General features: G+C 36.4%; 1 protein-coding gene across 1 annotated transcript in view; it reads right to left on the bottom strand.

The window, feature by feature from the left end:
- LOC137393973 (COP9 signalosome complex subunit 1-like) overlaps positions 1 to 18,125 on the bottom strand; it is a 27,045-nt gene extending 8,920 nt beyond the window's left edge. Inside the window, exons 1-8 of the mRNA XM_068080692.1 lie at positions 17,953 to 18,125; positions 14,254 to 14,343; positions 12,793 to 12,977; positions 12,139 to 12,300; positions 7,026 to 7,161; positions 5,376 to 5,447; positions 4,965 to 5,105; positions 3,772 to 3,866 (exon numbers count right to left, since the gene is read on the bottom strand). Coding sequence (XP_067936793.1) covers positions 3,772 to 3,866; positions 4,965 to 5,105; positions 5,376 to 5,447; positions 7,026 to 7,161; positions 12,139 to 12,300; positions 12,793 to 12,977; positions 14,254 to 14,343; positions 17,953 to 17,994 — 923 coding nt within the window. The 5' untranslated portion in view covers positions 17,995 to 18,125. The remainder of the gene's footprint in view (positions 1 to 3,771; positions 3,867 to 4,964; positions 5,106 to 5,375; positions 5,448 to 7,025; positions 7,162 to 12,138; positions 12,301 to 12,792; positions 12,978 to 14,253; positions 14,344 to 17,952) is intronic.

The following is an 18,125-nucleotide window of genomic DNA, read 5'->3' as shown; positions in this document are numbered from 1 at the left end:
ATAAATAAAAGGAAGGAAATGTAGAGTGATTGATATTCTAGATAGAGGATACCGTGATGAATAAATAAAAGGAAGGGAATGTACAGTGATTGATATTCTAGATAGAGGATACCGTGATGAATAAATAAAAGGAAGGAAATGTACAGTGATTGATATTCTAGATAGAGGATACCGTGATGAATAAATAAAAGGAAGGAAATGTACAGTGATTGATATTCTAGATAGAGGATACCGTGATGAATAAATAAAAGGAAGGAAATGTACAGTGATTGATATTCTAGATAGAGGATACCGTGATAAATAAATAAAAGGAAGGAAATGTACAGTGATTGATATTTTAGATAGAGGATACCGGGATGAATAAATAAAAGGAAGGAAATGTACAGTGATTGATATTCTAGATAGAGGATACCGTGATGAATAAATAAAAGGAAGGAAATGTACAGTGATTGATATTCTAGATAGAGGATACCGTGATGAATAAATAAAAGGAAGGGAATGTACAGTGATTGATATTCTAGATAGAGGATACCGTGATGAATAAATAAAAGGAAGGAAATGTACAGTGATTGATATTCTAGATAGAGGATACCGTGATAAATAAATAAAAGGAAGGGAATGTACAGTGATTGATATTCTAGATAGAGGATACCGTGATGAATAAATAAAAGGAAGGAAATGTACAGTGATTGATATTCTAGATAGAGGATACCGTGATAAATAAATAAAAGGAAGGAAATGTACAGTGATTGATATTTTAGATAGAGGATACCGGGATGAATAAATAAAAGGAAGGAAATGTACAGTGATTGATATTCTAGATAGAGGATACCGTGATGAATAAATAAAAGGAAGGAAATGTACAGTGATTGATATTCTAGATAGAGGATACCGTGATGAATAAATAAAAGGAAGGGAATGTACAGTGATTGATATTCTAGATAGAGGATACCGTGATGAATAAATAAAAGGAAGGAAATGTACAGTGATTGATATTCTAGATAGAGGATACCGTGATGAATAAATAAAAGGAAGGGAATGTACAGTGATTGATATTCTAGATAGAGGATACCGTGATGAATAAATAAAAGGAAGGAAATGTACAGTGATTGATATTCTAGATAGAGGATACCGGGATGAATAAATAAAAGGAAGGAAATGCACAGTGATTGATATTCTAGATAGAGGATACCGTGATGAATAAATAAAAGGAAGGAAATGTACAGTGATTGATATTCTAGATAGAGGATACCGTGATGAATAAATAAAAGGAAGGAAATGTACAGTGATTGATATTCTAGATAGAGGATACCGTGATGAATAAATAAAAGGAAGGAAATGTACAGTGATTGATACTCTAGATAGAGGATACCGTGATGAATAAATAAAAGGAAGGAAATGTACAGTGATTGATACTCTAGATAGAGGATACCGTGATGAATAAATAAAAGGAAGGAAATGTAGAGTGATTGATACTCTAGATAGAGGATACCGTGATGAATAAATAAAAGGAAGGAAATGTACAGTGATTGATATTCTAGATAGAGGATACCGTGATGAATAAATAAAAGGAAGGGAATGTACAGTGATTGATACTCTAGATAGAGGATACCGTGATGAATAAATAAAAGGAAGGGAATGTACAGTGATTGATATTCTAGATAGAGGATACCGTGATGAATAAATAAAAGGAAGGAAATGTACAGTGATTGATATTCTAGATAGAGGATACCGTGATGAATAAATAAAAGGAAGGAAATGTACAGTGATTGATATTCTAGATAGAGGATACCGTGATGAATAAATAAAAGGAAGGGAATGTACAGTGATTGATATTCTAGATAGAGGATACCGTGATGAATAAATAAAAGGAAGGAAATGTACAGTGATTGATATTCTAGATAGAGGATACCGTGATGAATAAATAAAAGGAAGGAAATGTACAGTGATTGATACTCTAGATAGAGGATACCGTGATGAATAAATAAAAGGAAGGAAATGTACAGTGATTGATATTCTAGATAGAGGATACCGTGATGAATAAATAAAAGGAAGGAAATGTACAGTGATTGATACTCTAGATAGAGGATACCGTGATGAATAAATAAAAGGAAGGAAATGTAGAGTGATTGATATTCTAGATAGAGGATACCGTGATGAATAAATAAAAGGAAGGGAATGTTCAGTGATTGATATTCTAGATAGAGGATACCGTGATGAATAAATAAAAGGAAGGAAATGTACAGTGATTGATATTCTAGATAGAGGATACCGTGATGAATAAATAAAAGGAAGGAAATGTAGAGTGATTGATATTCTAGATAGAGGATACCGTGATGAATAAATAAAAGGAAGGAAATGTACAGTGATTGATACTCTAGATAGAGGATACCGTGATGAATAAATAAAAGGAAGGAAATGTACAGTGATTGATACTCTAGATAGAGGATACCGTGATGAATAAATAAAAGGAAGGAAATGTAGAGTGATTGATACTCTAGATAGAGGATACCGTGATGAATAAATAAAAGGAAGGAAATGTACAGTGATTGATATTCTAGATAGAGGATACCGTGATGAATAAATAAAAGGAAGGGAATGTACAGTGATTGATACTCTAGATAGAGGATACCGTGATGAATAAATAAAAGGAAGGGAATGTACAGTGATTGATACTCTAGATAGAGGGTACCGTGATGAATAAATAAAAGGAAGGAAAATGAAGTTATGAATGTTGTAAAGAAAATTGCATTGACTCAGTGCAAAACTGCTCCTATTACAAAAAAAATTTTTATGTTCCTTTTTTTGATTACTGCAGATAATAAAGAGAAATATAGCCGGTATAGACATCTGCAGTTAGGGGAGACATATATACAGTCAGTGTAGACATAACTACAGTCAGTGTAGACATCTACAGTCAGTGTAGGCATATCTACAGTCAGTGTAGACATAACTACAGTCAGTGTAGACATATCTACAGCCAGCGTAGACATATCTAAAGTCAGGGTAGACATATCTACAGTCAATGTAGATATATCAACAGTCAGCGTAGACATATCTACAGTCAGGGTAGACATATCTACAGTCAATGTAGATAGATCAGCAGTCAGTGTAGACATAAATACAGTCAGGGTAGACATATCTACAATCAAATTTTTTAAGTTCCTTTTTTGATTAGTGCAGGTAATAAAGAGAAATATAGCCAGTGTAGACATCTACAGTCAGTGTAGGCATATCTACAGTCAGTGTAGGCATATCTACAGTCAGTGTAGACATAACTACAGTTAGTGTAGACATTTCTACAGCCAGCGTAGACATATCTAAAGTCAGGGTAGACATATCTACAGTCAATGTAGATATATCAACAGTCAGCGTAGACATATCTATAGTCAGGGTAGACATATCTACAGTCAATGTAGATAGATCAACAGTCAGTGTAAACATAACTACAGTCAGAGTAGACATATCTACAGTCAGAGTGAACATATCTACAGTCAGTGTAGACGTAACTACAAAAATGTATTCCTTCAACTATACAATAACTTTCAAGGATTATTGTGTCCTAGTTAAGCAAACTAGTCATGCCCTGTAGTTAGACTATTCATCCTCCTCGCTGCTCATACGACTAATATATGACGACACAGCACTGCTCATCTCAGATAATGAATGATTGGCTATGTTAGCCTCTTCTCTAGATAATGGCTTTTAGCGAGCAGCACCAAGTCTTCCCATATAAAGTCATACTTTCACTAGTAAGAAAATAAGATTAACCTGTTAGCTATGACGGACTTTTGAAGCTCGGCTCGTGTGAATGTGGCGAGAGAGCAGAGTGCGCCATACACTGCTATGTTATTTGTTGATGCTATCTGCAACAGTCAAAATTCTTGAGATGAGAGATATGTTAGTCCGTGCGTTCGTCAGACTAAATCATTTCTAACAATAATAGATTATTTGGGCTGGTATCCAATACAGCCAAGAAAAATAGAATAGATTTTAGAATAAGCAGTTTGAGTGAGAGTAGCTGTATAATGGCACATCTACATACCTGTAAGTACACCTTTATAACTCACACCATCTACATACCTGTAAGTACACCTTTATAACTCACACCATCTACATACCTGTACCTACACCTTTATAACTCACACCATCTACATACCTGTACCTACACCTTTATAACTCACACCATCTACATACCTGTACCTACACCTTTATAACTCACACCATCTACATACCTGTACCTACACCTTTATAACTCACACCATCTACATACCTGTACCTACACCTTTATAACTCACACCATCTACATACCTGTACCTACACCTTTATAACTCACACCATCTACATACCTGTACCTACACCTTTATAACTCACACCATCTACATACCTGTACCTACACCTTTATAACTCACACCATCTACATACCTGTACTTACACCTTTATAACTCACACCATCTACATACCTGTACCTACACCTTTATAACTCACACCATCTACATACCTGTACCTACACCTTTATAACTCACACCATCTACATACCTGTACCTACACCTTTACAACTCACACCATCTACATACCTGTACCTACACCTTTATAACTCACACCATCTACATACCTGCACATACACCTTTATAACTCACACCATCTACATACCTGCACATACACCTTTATAATTCACACCATCTATATACCTATACCTAGATACATACAATATTCTCATGTTGTAACGTATCTACATGTATGTATCAGGCGACCTAACAAATCATTTAAAAGTCAACATGTTAAACATTTAGTTAAACTACAATCCATACCACAGTGTGAACTCATACTCTTCTCCAAATGTACTTTCAGATTCCCTACAGGTACCCTTGAGGGGTATGTGTAGAGAATCCTCAAGCACTCAAATATTGGCCTTAGGAGCATGCAACAGCGGATAAAGGTGAATACACATGGCAAGCACCCACCTCCGGAAAGTCACAACTGTCAAACTGACACCGAAGAAAATGCTTAGCGGCATCTTTGTACCGCTTCAGATCTAGATCAACAAGACCAGCAGCAAAATCTAGGAGTGGCGATGGCTGGGATGATGGAGCATTCTTGAGTTCCTACAGAAGACACCAGCTATTAAAAGATAACGGTGAGAGGAGAGAAGAAACTGGCTGCCAATTCGTGCAAACGTAAAAGACAGGGCACCTAGAATTTCAAGCAGCATCACATTGATATCTATAGAAAAGATCTTGAATACTTTCTAGTTTTTACTTTGACTTCAATTTTCATGAGATGACAAAGACTGTTGAATTAAACCAATGATAGTAAAAAAAACTTCAGTTATTTTTGCTATTTCATACCTACAATCCTAAAATATCAGCACTTACATTCTCCATCAACGCCTCAGCTTTTTTGGTGTAGTTGAGCACATGGCCCCAGTTCTGAAGATAGATGCTCACCTGCAGCGAAAACAGAAAATGTGTGTCTACAACCGATAGTTTTTGCACAACTCAAAAGCTCACCAACAAATACAATCGAACTCTCACAGCGAGTCAAGTAGTACCTAGTTATATTCCCCAACACTTCATAATAACTAATTTTTAGATAATTATTATCACAAATCCATTACGAAAGCTGATTTAAACTTATTTAAACTTAACGGTGTCTTACAGATTTATATATTTACAGGATCTTACAATACTATTCAGGCCTACTTTGGCTCATGCTTTACAAATTATCGGTATCTACAATTGAGAGCCACTGTCAACCAGCAGTTTTTATGACCTCGCTCTAATTTCTATTGAAGGGAGAATCCATGGTGATGCTTATGTCATGACTAAGATGGTAATCGATTGGTAGTTTGTACATAAAATCTATTTAGCAAGCTAAGCATGCTCTTATGATGATGACTTGCTTAGCTAATGATGGTAGATGCACGGAATAGGAATTTACATGTATTTCAGGTGAGTGTTGTTTGATTGAAATAAAGAATGCTTCCAAATCAACTACCATGCAAGTTTCGGCAATGCTAATGTGAATAGGAAGACTACTTACTCTAACTGTAACTAACTATAGAACTCACTTTAGTGCCAGCAAACTCAACTGAGGACACAAGCCACCGTTGAACAATTTATGTTGCAAAATTTTGTGTAAGCCAGATCTGATGATGAACTGTTATACCTATCTTTGCAATCTTACCGGATTATATTATACTAAAAAGCAGCATGGTTAGGCTAGAGAACTTCAGCAGCAATGCATCACTGATACCCACACATTAATCAACAAACATACAGATACAATCTTTTGACAAGATCAGGAATTATTATAAAAACAGTGTTTAGAAGAAAGGTAGAGATAACAACTCCTCATTAGTTCACTGAAATACAATATAATATAATGACAATGAGAATTCACATAGACGCAGTAGCTTTTTTAATGGTGCTCTCCTTCTTCTTAAGCTTTGAAAGCTCAACCAACTGTATAAGAACTATGGAAGGATAAATCATCATTTATCTAAATTTAACAGTTTTACACTCATTAGCGTTAACAAGTTTTAATTTCATATTTCTAATCTATAAATATGCATTCCTACACATATCTCTTTCGATAGATTTAAGTTTCATACAAAATGTCTTTTTAACGCTGTACAAATAATTAATGAGGAAAGACAGCAATATTTCATTCTTCATCTGCCAAGCTCTTTTGGTTTATGCACTGAATGGCAGCTTGCATTTCTGCATATGTACATCTGCATTTCTGCATACGCACATACAAAAGGAGAGTTTTGCTACCTAAGTTTCACTATGGTTTTGCGTGGGGCTAAGATAAAATACTTTTGTCATGCCTTACATTTCTTAGGCGTTTCGAATATTACTACTATTACAGTTATATAGCCATTATCTACCTGATTTAATAATTTTTGCATAAGTGTGTTTGTGACATGTAGTACATTATAATTCAGCAATAGCAGCTTGTACCCGAAAGAAGCAGTCAAGAATGACAGATTTAAGACTAAGGACAGTTGAAGGCTTCCTTACCTTAATAACATTCATACAGGTATTGACTAGCTGTCTAGCGTTAGTGCAGTAGTCCCGTGCCCTCGAGTAACACTTGAGGGCGTTATGCAGATCTCCGCACTCTAAATGGTGGTCACCTAAGTCATCATGTCCTCTCCTGAAAATATACAGTCTTTCACTGCCTGGTGACATTCTCTAACAAGGTTAAGTTAGCAAGAGAGGAAACTTGGCGAATAACATACGTGCAAGCTGGGGTCATACTGAGCGCATGGGCCTACACATGTCTCACATTCATTCCATTTAACACGTTGGAGAAAGCAGGTGCCTCCAACCCGTATTGTGTTAAGAGTCAGGCAGGCTAATCTGTGACAATGTTTACAGACTGACCTTTATTTTCAGACAGTGTCATAGACAGAAGACCAAATATTAACTTAATACAATAGACAGAATGTATCTTATGAATATCATATTCAATGAGTTACAACATTACTGCGTATAGTTTAATTAAAAACAACATAAAACATAATTTAGATAACTGTACCGCGTACTGCAGTGTCTCTGGACACATGGAACTCATGAGACACACAAATCATGACAGAAATTGTCTTACCTTTACCACAATGTAAGATTAGCATGCTATCTATTTTTCTGTTATAATAGTTTATATGCTTCATACATAAAAAGCTCACAGATTGATCCTAGTCTGATACGCCTGTGAGAAACCCAACTGAAACTTTTAAAGAGTGGGTTCTACAGAATTCACCATAACACACACCATAACCCCTATGTTAACACTATGACGCTCTATTTTTTAACCTTTCCCCTATAGTGGTGTTTTACTAGATTTGGCGTTCAAATAGAGGGTGGCACTGTATTTTTCAACTAGCTCGTCAGAATTTTAGAAAGATAAATTTAACTTTTAAATGTCACCTATATTTTGCACTCTCTTTCGAGCGGAGCGACATTAATGCCATCGGCCTTTTGCTAAATCGTTTTGTATGTAAGTCGAAGTATCAGGCCGATATAAGTCAAAGCATCAAGCCGAATTAAACAATAAACTACTTGGAGTAAAACATAGACGGATACAGTCTATGTTTTACTAAAAGTAAAACATATTATCACTAACAGCTATTAATTATGTCACTGGGGTCGCTTTCAGAGTTTTAAAAAAAACGTAAAGTTTTGGAGTTGGAACACAGACCTCGATACGCCAGAGCAATGGCTACCATTACGTCTCACGACGGTGTTTCTGTAGAGTATTCTCATCGTTCATAAACACGCTTTAGTCTTTAGGTAAGATTGTAAACCGCACGATGAACGAATCTGAAGACAATGGATCGGATTTAGACCTTAGTGACTTCGAATCAGAGTGTAATTCTGATGATTGTGACGATCAATTTTCTCAAGTACACCATCACTAAGACTATGGCAAATGCTACAGCAACAAAGAAAGAATTGTTATTGATGTAACCTAGTCATTATTAGTACCATTTTGTGAAGACTTTTTTACTGATCATTTTTTATTATGGGTTCTCAAAGACCAAAGAATGTCAAAGTGGCAGTCAAATAAAGATGGCGTTCAATTGGATGGTAGCACTGTAGTTTTCAACCCGTCTCCTATAGTGGCGCTCTATTAGAGGTGGCATTCAAATAGAGGTTTAACGATTAATAGAAGTTATACTGATGCAGCACAGTGACAATTGTGGTCGGAACTCATGAGACCCACAGGCTGTAGACCCACAGGCTGTAGACCAGTGCTGCCCAACCTTTTCCGAACATGGGCCGAATTTAAAAAAAAATGACGCCAGTGGGCCGGACTCACATTTCTAGTCTTACATTCTTTAATAGAACTATTTGAAATGGTTTGGAAAAGTATTCAGAACTGTAAATATTGATTGTATTTTTTATTTATAGAAATTACCCTTTATACAATTATAATTCATAACTCAATTTAAACATAGGGGGTCCTACATATGATACTACATGTATTTCTATTACTTTTATTGCTATCAAAAGATTATAGTCTCCAGATATTACATGAATACGAAATGATCATTAGAAATTTTGATTTAGTGCCTTAAATTCTATAAAATAAATTCAACAATTTATCAAGATTAAAAAAAACATTGTTCAAATGGCTTTGTATTTCAATAATAAAACAATTTCATTTTAGATGTAAACCGGTAATGAACGAAAATATCAGTGAGAAACTTGAAATTGTTTCGAGTCATCAAGAAGCTTTTCGATGTCTGCCGGAATATTTGTTAAGGCCAGTCGGAGTTCATCTTCGAGGTGAGCGTCACTCAAAGAATTTCTTTTGTTCGATTTTATTAATTGCATGCGACTGAAGAGATATTCACACATCCATGTCGAACCGAACAAAACGAGAAAGCGTTTTGCGTAGCATGTAAGATTTGGAAATTGAGTGTGAGGCAGACCGTATTTGTAGAAGTCCATCAGATTCCTATTTAAAAATTGACTCTTGACATCAAAATCACTTTGTAATTCATTCAATTCCATTTGAAGCTCAACGGGGGCATCAGCAGGATCCACGTCAAAAGGCATTGAAAAAAATTTCAGCTGGTCTTCACAAGCACGGAAATCCTTAAATCTCCTGGCAAATTCTTCCTGCATCCGTTTTAACTCACTCACAAAGAATTCCCGGTTCATGGTTGAAATGTGCGACTGTTTCTGAAGGCAAGGAAAGTGGGCATAATTGCTGTCAGCAATTTGAGCAATCCACAAATCCAGTTTCTTTTGGAAAGCTGTCACCTCCCCAAACAAATTATGGATGAGTTTTTCTTTTCCTTGTAACCGCACATTCAACTCATTCAGTTTGTCTGTAATGTCCACCAGAAAAGAAAAATCATTCATCCATTTGTCGTCATCAAAATTGATGCATAAATTTCCTTTTGCTTCAAGAAATGCTGCCACATGTTCTCGAATATCGTAAAAGCGTTTCAAAGTACGTCCACGGCTGAGCCACCTGATCTCGGTAAAGTAAGGAATGCCAGAAAATTCGGCGTTTATCTCATCGAGAAAATTTCGAAACTGTCGATGATTCAATGCACGACTCCTAATGAAGTTGACAGCTTTCACGACATTATCCATGACGTGATCAAACTTAAAGATTTTGGAGCAAAGTGATTCCTGATGTATAATGCAATGGTACCACAATATTTGGTCTTTACTCACATTCAGGGATTCCAGTTTTCTTTGGATGAAACCACGCAAGCCTTGCTCCTTGCCGATCATGGCCGGTGCACCATCGGTAGCAATTCCCACCAGACGATCATAAGTCAGTCCCGCCTTTTCGAGTGCAGTGTCGATTTCTTTGAAAACAGCAGCACCCGTGCAATTTCCTTTCATGGGGCATAGAGCAAGTAATTCTTCAGTGATATTAAAAGTTGAATCAACACCTCTCACGAAAATCGCCAGTTGTGGTGTATCAGTAATGTCAGTAGATTCGTCGATGGCAATGCTGTAAGTTTCGAAGTTTTTACAAAGTTCGTTCAACTGCATTTTCGTATTTTTGGCCAGTTCTTCAATCCTTCGGGTTATTGTATTACGCGACAAGCTAACACATTTTATAGCTTTCTCTTTCTCTGGGCACAGAATTTCAATCGCCGAGGTGATACATTCTTTGACAAAATCTCCTTCCGAAAAAGGTTTCATGTTGCGTGCAATCTTTTCAGCAATGACGAAACTCACTTTGGCGTACTTTTTCGATTCATCATCTACTTTCCGAAAAATGTTCTGTTGTGAGACTAAATTCTTTTGAAGTAAAAGTGCTTTCTCCTTGCGTTGATCTCCTTCATAACGATTATGGGTCGAAGCGTGCTTTAATGTGTAATGCCGTTTCACATTTTCAGCTTTTAGAACTGCGACTGTTTCACCACAGATCAGACAAAGACATTTTGCATTTGATTCCACAAAGAAATACAAATTTGTCCATGCTTCGTTAAACCTGCGATTCTCCTTGTCTACTTTTCTGATTTTTCTAGCCGACGCCATGGATGAACAAAATTTGAAATTTATTGTGAAAAAGAAACTACTGTAATTTGCTCATCGGTATAAGAAGGCTTCCTTATCAAAGGTTGTGCTGGAGTATATTTGAAATTGAATCACCTCAAAAGCCAGTTTTATTGATGCGGAAAGTCAATAAGGCGTGCGCGCCTCGGTGGAAAATACCATAGATATTTCAATAAGCGGTAAAAAGTTCAGCGTTTTCTATTGAAATATCTATGGTAATTTCCCAGCAGTCCTTCTTCAACCAGCTGAGGTGAGCGCCCTGAGGCTTTTGATTCGACGATCGAATCAATCAATCGTACACGCTGTGATACTTCACTTTTTATCAATTTTTCAATGTCAGCAAAGACACTAATTTTTGACCTAACGCTACTGAATTCTTCAAACTGAAAACTATTGATTAGTAGCCAATCATCTTCGAAGAAAAATAACAGTTGTAAGCTTCTGCGTTAATAACAGGAATAAGTTAAAGACTGACGCACGGGCCGGATTCTAAGGCTTCATGGGCCGGATCCGGCCCGCGGGCCGGACGTTGGGCAGCACTGCTGTAGACCCACAGGCTGTAGACCAACAGGCTGTAGACAAACAGGCTGTAGACAAACAGGCTTTAGACAAACAGGCTTTAGACCAACAGGCTGTAGATCAACAGACAGTAGACCAACAGGCTGTAGACCCACAGGCTGTAGACCAACAGGCTGTAGACCAACAGGCTGTAGACCAACAGGCTGTAGACCAACAGGCTGTAGACCAACAGGCTGTAGACCAACAGGCTGTAGACCCACAGGCTGTAGACCCACAGGCTGTAGACCAACAGGCTGTAGACAAACAGGCTGTAGACAAACAGGCTTTAGACCAACAGGCTGTAGACCAACAGACAGTAGACCAACAGGCTGTAGATCCACAGGCTGTAGACCAACAGGCTGTAGACCAACAGGCTGTAGACCAACAGGCTGTAGACCAACAGGCTGTAGACCAACAGGCTGTAGACCAACAAGCAGTAGACCAACAGGCTGTAGACCAACAGGCTGTAGACCAACAGGCTGTAGAAAAACAACTGGCCACTACCCATATTTGTCTCATGCACTCTTGCTGTGTAAATACTTACCTGATGCTTTCTTTAATTGAATTTCCACGATAATTTTTCAAGTCCGTGTCTAACTTTTCTAATTTTTGAGCAGCTCGTTTAGATGTGCCTTCTATCCAGTTAGTATCTAACGGAGGAGTGTTCCTCACAAACCCAGCGACAGCATCTGGCAGTACCGAGCCCCTGCAATAACGACACTTTGGTATATTCAACGTAAGAGTGAAAAACTCCTAGAATATGATACATCAATAATGGAGCAGCATGTTATGCAACCGTGGCCCAGTGGTCTGGAACCCCTAACCTGCAAACAACAGGTCGAAGTTCAATATCCAAAAAGGCCACTAATGGTGGTGAAGGAATGACATCCAACCTTAAATTACTCTCTATCACTCCAACCATCGACATTCCCTCACCACTGGACTCAGACATGTCCAGCGAAAATCACAAAGCCATTGTTTGTACAACACCGGCAGAATTGAGTGGAATATTTTACTCGGTGATGGAGCACGCTGCATTGAGGTACTATACAGTATAGTATAGCATGGCATTTAACATAAGACATGATAGGGAGGAGAATAACAGCTATAATATGAACTAATAACATGAAATTTATTCCTCATAAAGCTATCATGAACAGTTTTGGAGAAGCCTGCACTAAACACAGTAGAAACGTACTTAGTGAGAGCTTCCAGCAGTTTCTTGTGTATGACCTGATAGAGCCCTGTATTGTATGTACGCATGACAGCAGTAGTGGCCATCTTCAATGCTTCTATTTGTAAGTTAGGGCAGCGTTCAGATATGTAAAGAAGTCTCTGGAGCTTCGCCATTCCTTGGTAGCTGGAGATGTACGTCTCTAAATCCTACAGAAACACAACAGTAGCCTCGATTAAGGTTGAAAGAACAACAGCGCTCAATATGCTCAATTGTAGACGTCAGAGATAACCTATTTGAATTATTGATCACTCAATATGCTCAATTGTAGACGCGAGAGATAACCTATTTAAATTATTGATCTTATATGTACGGTACTCGCATTAAATAATCTGAATACAAATCACATCACTTTGAAATACATGACTTGCAAAAGATATACCAGTAATACTGCAGCATTGCAATGGCTGGTTACCAAAAACTGGAAAAAGAACATGCATTGTTAGTTATTGCTAACAAGCTATTGCTAACAAGTTATTGCTAACAAATTATTGCTAACATGTTATTGCTAACATGTTATTGCTAACAAGTTATTGCAAACAAGTTATTGCTAACAAGTTATTGCTAACAAGTTATTGCTAACAAGTTATTTTTAACAAGTTATTGCTAGCAAGTTATTGCTAACATGTTATTGCTAACAAGTTATTGCTAACAATTTATTGCTAACAAGTTAGTGCTAAAAAATTATTGCTAATAAGTTATTGCTAACAAGTTATTATTAACAAGTTATTGCTAGCAAGTTATTGCTAACAATTTATTGCTAACAAGTCATTGCTAACAAGTTATTGCTAACAAGTTATTGTAAACAAGTTATTGTAAACAAGTTATTGCTAATAAGTTATTGCCAACTGCTGCTCAAGTATGTTGAAAATGAATTCAAATTTTTGGATTATAAGAATAGGTTTACACTAAGTTACTTTATTTTTTCAAAAGTTATATCGTTATAATATTGAAAATAATACATGTATAACAATTTAAAACAAGTTCATGCTGAGGTTAGGTGTCTGGCATTACCAATAACTTGCATTGGTTGTTGAATAGAATCACCCACAGGAAGGAAGAATTCAGCTGTGTATGGCAAATAGCAAAAACCGCCTTTTAAACTAAAGAGAAGCAAGGAGTCTATTTTTCTTTTTTGTAAAATAAAATTTTTTTTCTCATATGGTAGCTCGGTGATGTTCCAAGCCGTTCCACTCCATGTAACAATGGTAAATTTAATACTGACAAATATCTAACAAGTTTAGTTAAGTATTTCCACTCAACCAAACATTATAGTAAAACAATTAATTCAACTACGAGGCTGGGTTACATCAAATAAAAATGTTAAAATTTCCTAATCATATGCTGTTACTGCCTAGCATCACATCAGGGGTGACATGTTGGCAATTAAAAATGGTGCAAAGGATAAAATGATGGAGTTGTTACCAGTGAGGAGTTGTGAACGATGGTTGCTGCCTCATCACGGTCAGCTGCTTCCGAGTCTGAACCATCATCGATTTGCATCGACTCTGGTATCTGGAATACCACAAAAACAACGATGATTGAAATTAATGCAAACTGTTATCAGATATCAACGCTGATAGAAATATGCATAAAGAATAAGCAGGGATAAACATTAACCATCGCTGAATGTCCTGCATGTTAACTTTTCAGCTCTACATTTCAAATTTGTCTATAAATGTATTTAATCCAGATTCAACATGCAGACCTCACGGGCATAAATTACTGTTTGATCAGGTTTCATTATTTTAAAATAATGTTTGCAAAGATTAATAAATATAAGAATATTGCGTAATAGCATAAATGGACAAAGGAACAGCAAAAGTATTCAACAGAATAAAGTAGGCATATGTATCAAATCAGTATTTTAAATTTTAACAAACTTATGAAAGTCAACTGTGAGCAAAGGAGTGCTTAAAGGTTGACTTGCAACAAAATTCATATTACAGTTATTTGGTACCAAAAGATTCACCATGTCTTACTCTGCTGTGTAGTAGATGCAAAATATGTGGAAATGTGATTACAAGCTCTTAAAAGCTCAAAAACGAACAGTTAATCGCTGCCATCACGAAACCGCCATAGATTGAAATCAGTTTATTTCTCTGACGTAGTCATTACATTTGGTTATTGTTTTGTCACGTGATGTTCTCATGTAAATTGAAAGGCCAATAAAAGGCTCGATATAAAGCTTCTCGTAGCACTAGTTTATGACAAACACTTTGGGTTTTACCGACGAGCCCTTACCAAATATAGACGCTCGCTAGTCTAGTTTTGCTTCGGCTTGGTCTAATTGTCTAGTCATAATCTGATCATGTGACCCATACTTCCTGCCAAACAGCGCGAATAATTTCTGCAGCATTTTTTGACTATCACAGATTACCAACAGGCTCGTCATGTTTATCAGAGAATGGCATGCACTTCTTCGAGCTAAGGTTGAAAAATTAAACGAATTTTTACAGTAGGTTTTGAGATATCAGTGCTCAAAATTACAGTATTACAATGATGATGAAATAGACGCGTAAGAAAAATAGACATGGTCTTATTGAATGCGTGAAGTATATTTGTGAAAATATCTCGACGAATGAGGTTGCGGGAAAGTGTAAACAGAAGCCATCTTGTACAACTATGTCCCATTTGAGCCGTTTTGGAAAGAGATTCTAATCTATGGCGGTCTCGTGATGGCGGCGAATAACTGTTTGTTTTTGAGCTTTTAAGAGCTTGTAATCACATTTCCACGTATTTTACACCTACAACACAGCATAGTAAGACGTAGTGAATCTTTTGATACCAAATAACTGTAATGTGAACTTTGTTGCAAGTCAACCTTCAAGTGATTTACAGAGTGAACTTATATAAAGAGTTAGCCAAGTTGGCCTAAAAGCTAAAATCGTAAGACACCAAGTTTTCATCTTTAAAGTTCACTTCAAGGAGTTCATTCTAGCCATTGTTAAAGCTTTTTATCATCAATATTCTTGTCTGTAATCATTGAGATTTCCATCAACCACCTGTTAAAGTTATCAGATCAATGTTGAAAAGCAAAATTTACCTGACAGAAGCAAAAAACTCAATCACACTACAGAGTATTGCTTGAATGAACCAAACATCTTTAAAGATAGGTCCATAGAACCACTGCTACCAAATCCGGCAATAGCCACTACTACTCTATTCTCCAACCCTTACTCTATAACAGTGGTGGTCAATTGGATGTGGCATTCAAATAAAGGCTGGCGTTGTATTTTTTAAATGGCTCGTCAGAATTTTGGGAAGATAAAATTAGCCCTTTTACGGGCGTGGCAAATGGCGACGATATTTTGCTTTCTTTTTCGGTGGAGCAATATTAAACCTTTTGGATGCAATAAATCTGCTAACTTACCACCAACTTGTCAAAGATCTTTCAATAAATATGCATCGGGAAACCGAAAAATATCTCTACCAGTTGATTTCTATTGCTTGCAATTAACCTGCGATATTGTAACCTGTGTCCTGCTTTGCCACTTGTTTGAGCTTTCAATTTCATTTCATTCTAAATTTGAAGACATTTTTGTTTTATATCTATATTTACCAATGTTGCATAAAAGCTCATTGCCCTCATTGATATGGTTTCTACAGTTTGCAGCCAAAACTACCTTTTCGAGAGGAGTTATGAGCGTCAATCAATAGAAAGATCAGATTACTGCAATGATGCTATCAAATAATACGCTAGAAATCTGCAAATTTATCAGTTGTATAATGATAATTTATCAAATGCTACAAAAATATATCCATGAACAAGTGACATAAACGAACTATACTGGTATTACATGCAGAAACAAAAATTAATGTTTTTAAAACAACAGTATTTGCATCGTTTTCTCGGATAGCTGCGTTCTGATTGTTGTTTTCGATGGAATGAACATACTCTGGTGGTCCCATACCTTCCATAATGTCTTCTGACCACAACTCATCTTCTGCACTGCTGAACTAGTCAAAATGAGCATCCAAACAATTTTTGGCAGAGCAAAACTTTTACACGTTGCATGTAGCACAAATGCAATGCGTAAGTTTTGCTCGCTAAATGTAATCTTTGTACCATCGTAAATGCAAACCGGTTTTATATTAATGTACATGTACTTCGACGTATCGAGACCACGTTGAACAAGGAACTACTATTAGCCTGAAACAGTTATTAATTATTTCTATGGTATTGCTTTCAGAGTTTGAACAAAAAAAAGCTTAAAGCTTTGGAGTTGGAAAATGAGAGAATTGATGGTTTTGATGTTAACGATTCATTATTAATATGTTTTTGTGGACGCTTTTTGACTGACATTATGGGTTCAATAAGATCAAAGATTGTCAAAGTGGCGTTCAAAAGGAGATGGCATTCAAATAAAGGGTGGCGCTCTATTTTTCAACCCTTCTCTCATAGTGGCGGTCAAATAGAGGTAGCATTCAATTAGAGGTTTTACAGTATCTTTTGTACGGTTTGCCCTGTGATCCAGACAGATAAAGTATGATGATGATACCATCGACCAACCAGTTACGAAAAAACCCATGCTTGCACTCAAGCATTCGGTTTATTTGAAGCATATACAAATGCATTCAGACAACTAGAGCTGATAGATGCCTCCATTATGAGATGCAAGTCAAAAGCTGCAAATGAAGCCAAAAGTGAAGATTACAGTCGATTTTGGAAAATGTTTACGGTTAGTGAGAAATATCAATAACCTTTATTAAAAGTACTGCAGTACATGATAAGCAACCTGAGACAAAAGCTGTAACAATATGCTGAAACTGGAGTACGAAAAAGACTAAATAACCGAAAGCTTCTACTAACAATTACACAAAAACGTTTTACATTTTATGTATATCTTTTGGAGTTTTACTGTATAGAAATTTTGTCTGACCGTTAAGTATTAGCGATGACTTTGCACAGTCAAATGTAGGTTAGGCTTGTTCCAACCCAAAATAGAGCATCATTTTCAGACAAATCCTATGCAGGATTGAAGTCCATCCAACGTTTCAGGTATACTAAGGTAGTAAAACTGATACACTAAGATAGGATATCTTGGAGTTCATGGCATACCGGTCACAAAAACTAGAAGTGTGTTAAAGCAATTAGGCCTTTAGTTACATGTATTTCCTTACCGCGTGTCCAGGACCGAAACCGTAAAATGAATAACGATTCATAATTCAGAAAGCTATATCAATTGCACAATCATTCTAATACATAATTGTTAGGTGTTTGCAGTAAAGCTTGAAATAATGAATAACGTTTAGCAAAATAAATTAATTTAATGTAATGTGAGCGTTTGAGTGAT

The sequence above is a fragment of the Watersipora subatra genome, chromosome 1 (genome assembly GCF_963576615.1).
Source record: "Watersipora subatra chromosome 1, tzWatSuba1.1, whole genome shotgun sequence".
NCBI classification, from domain to species: Eukaryota; Metazoa; Bryozoa; class Gymnolaemata; order Cheilostomatida; family Watersiporidae; genus Watersipora; species Watersipora subatra.
This window is presented reverse-complemented; position numbering and strand designations above follow the sequence as displayed.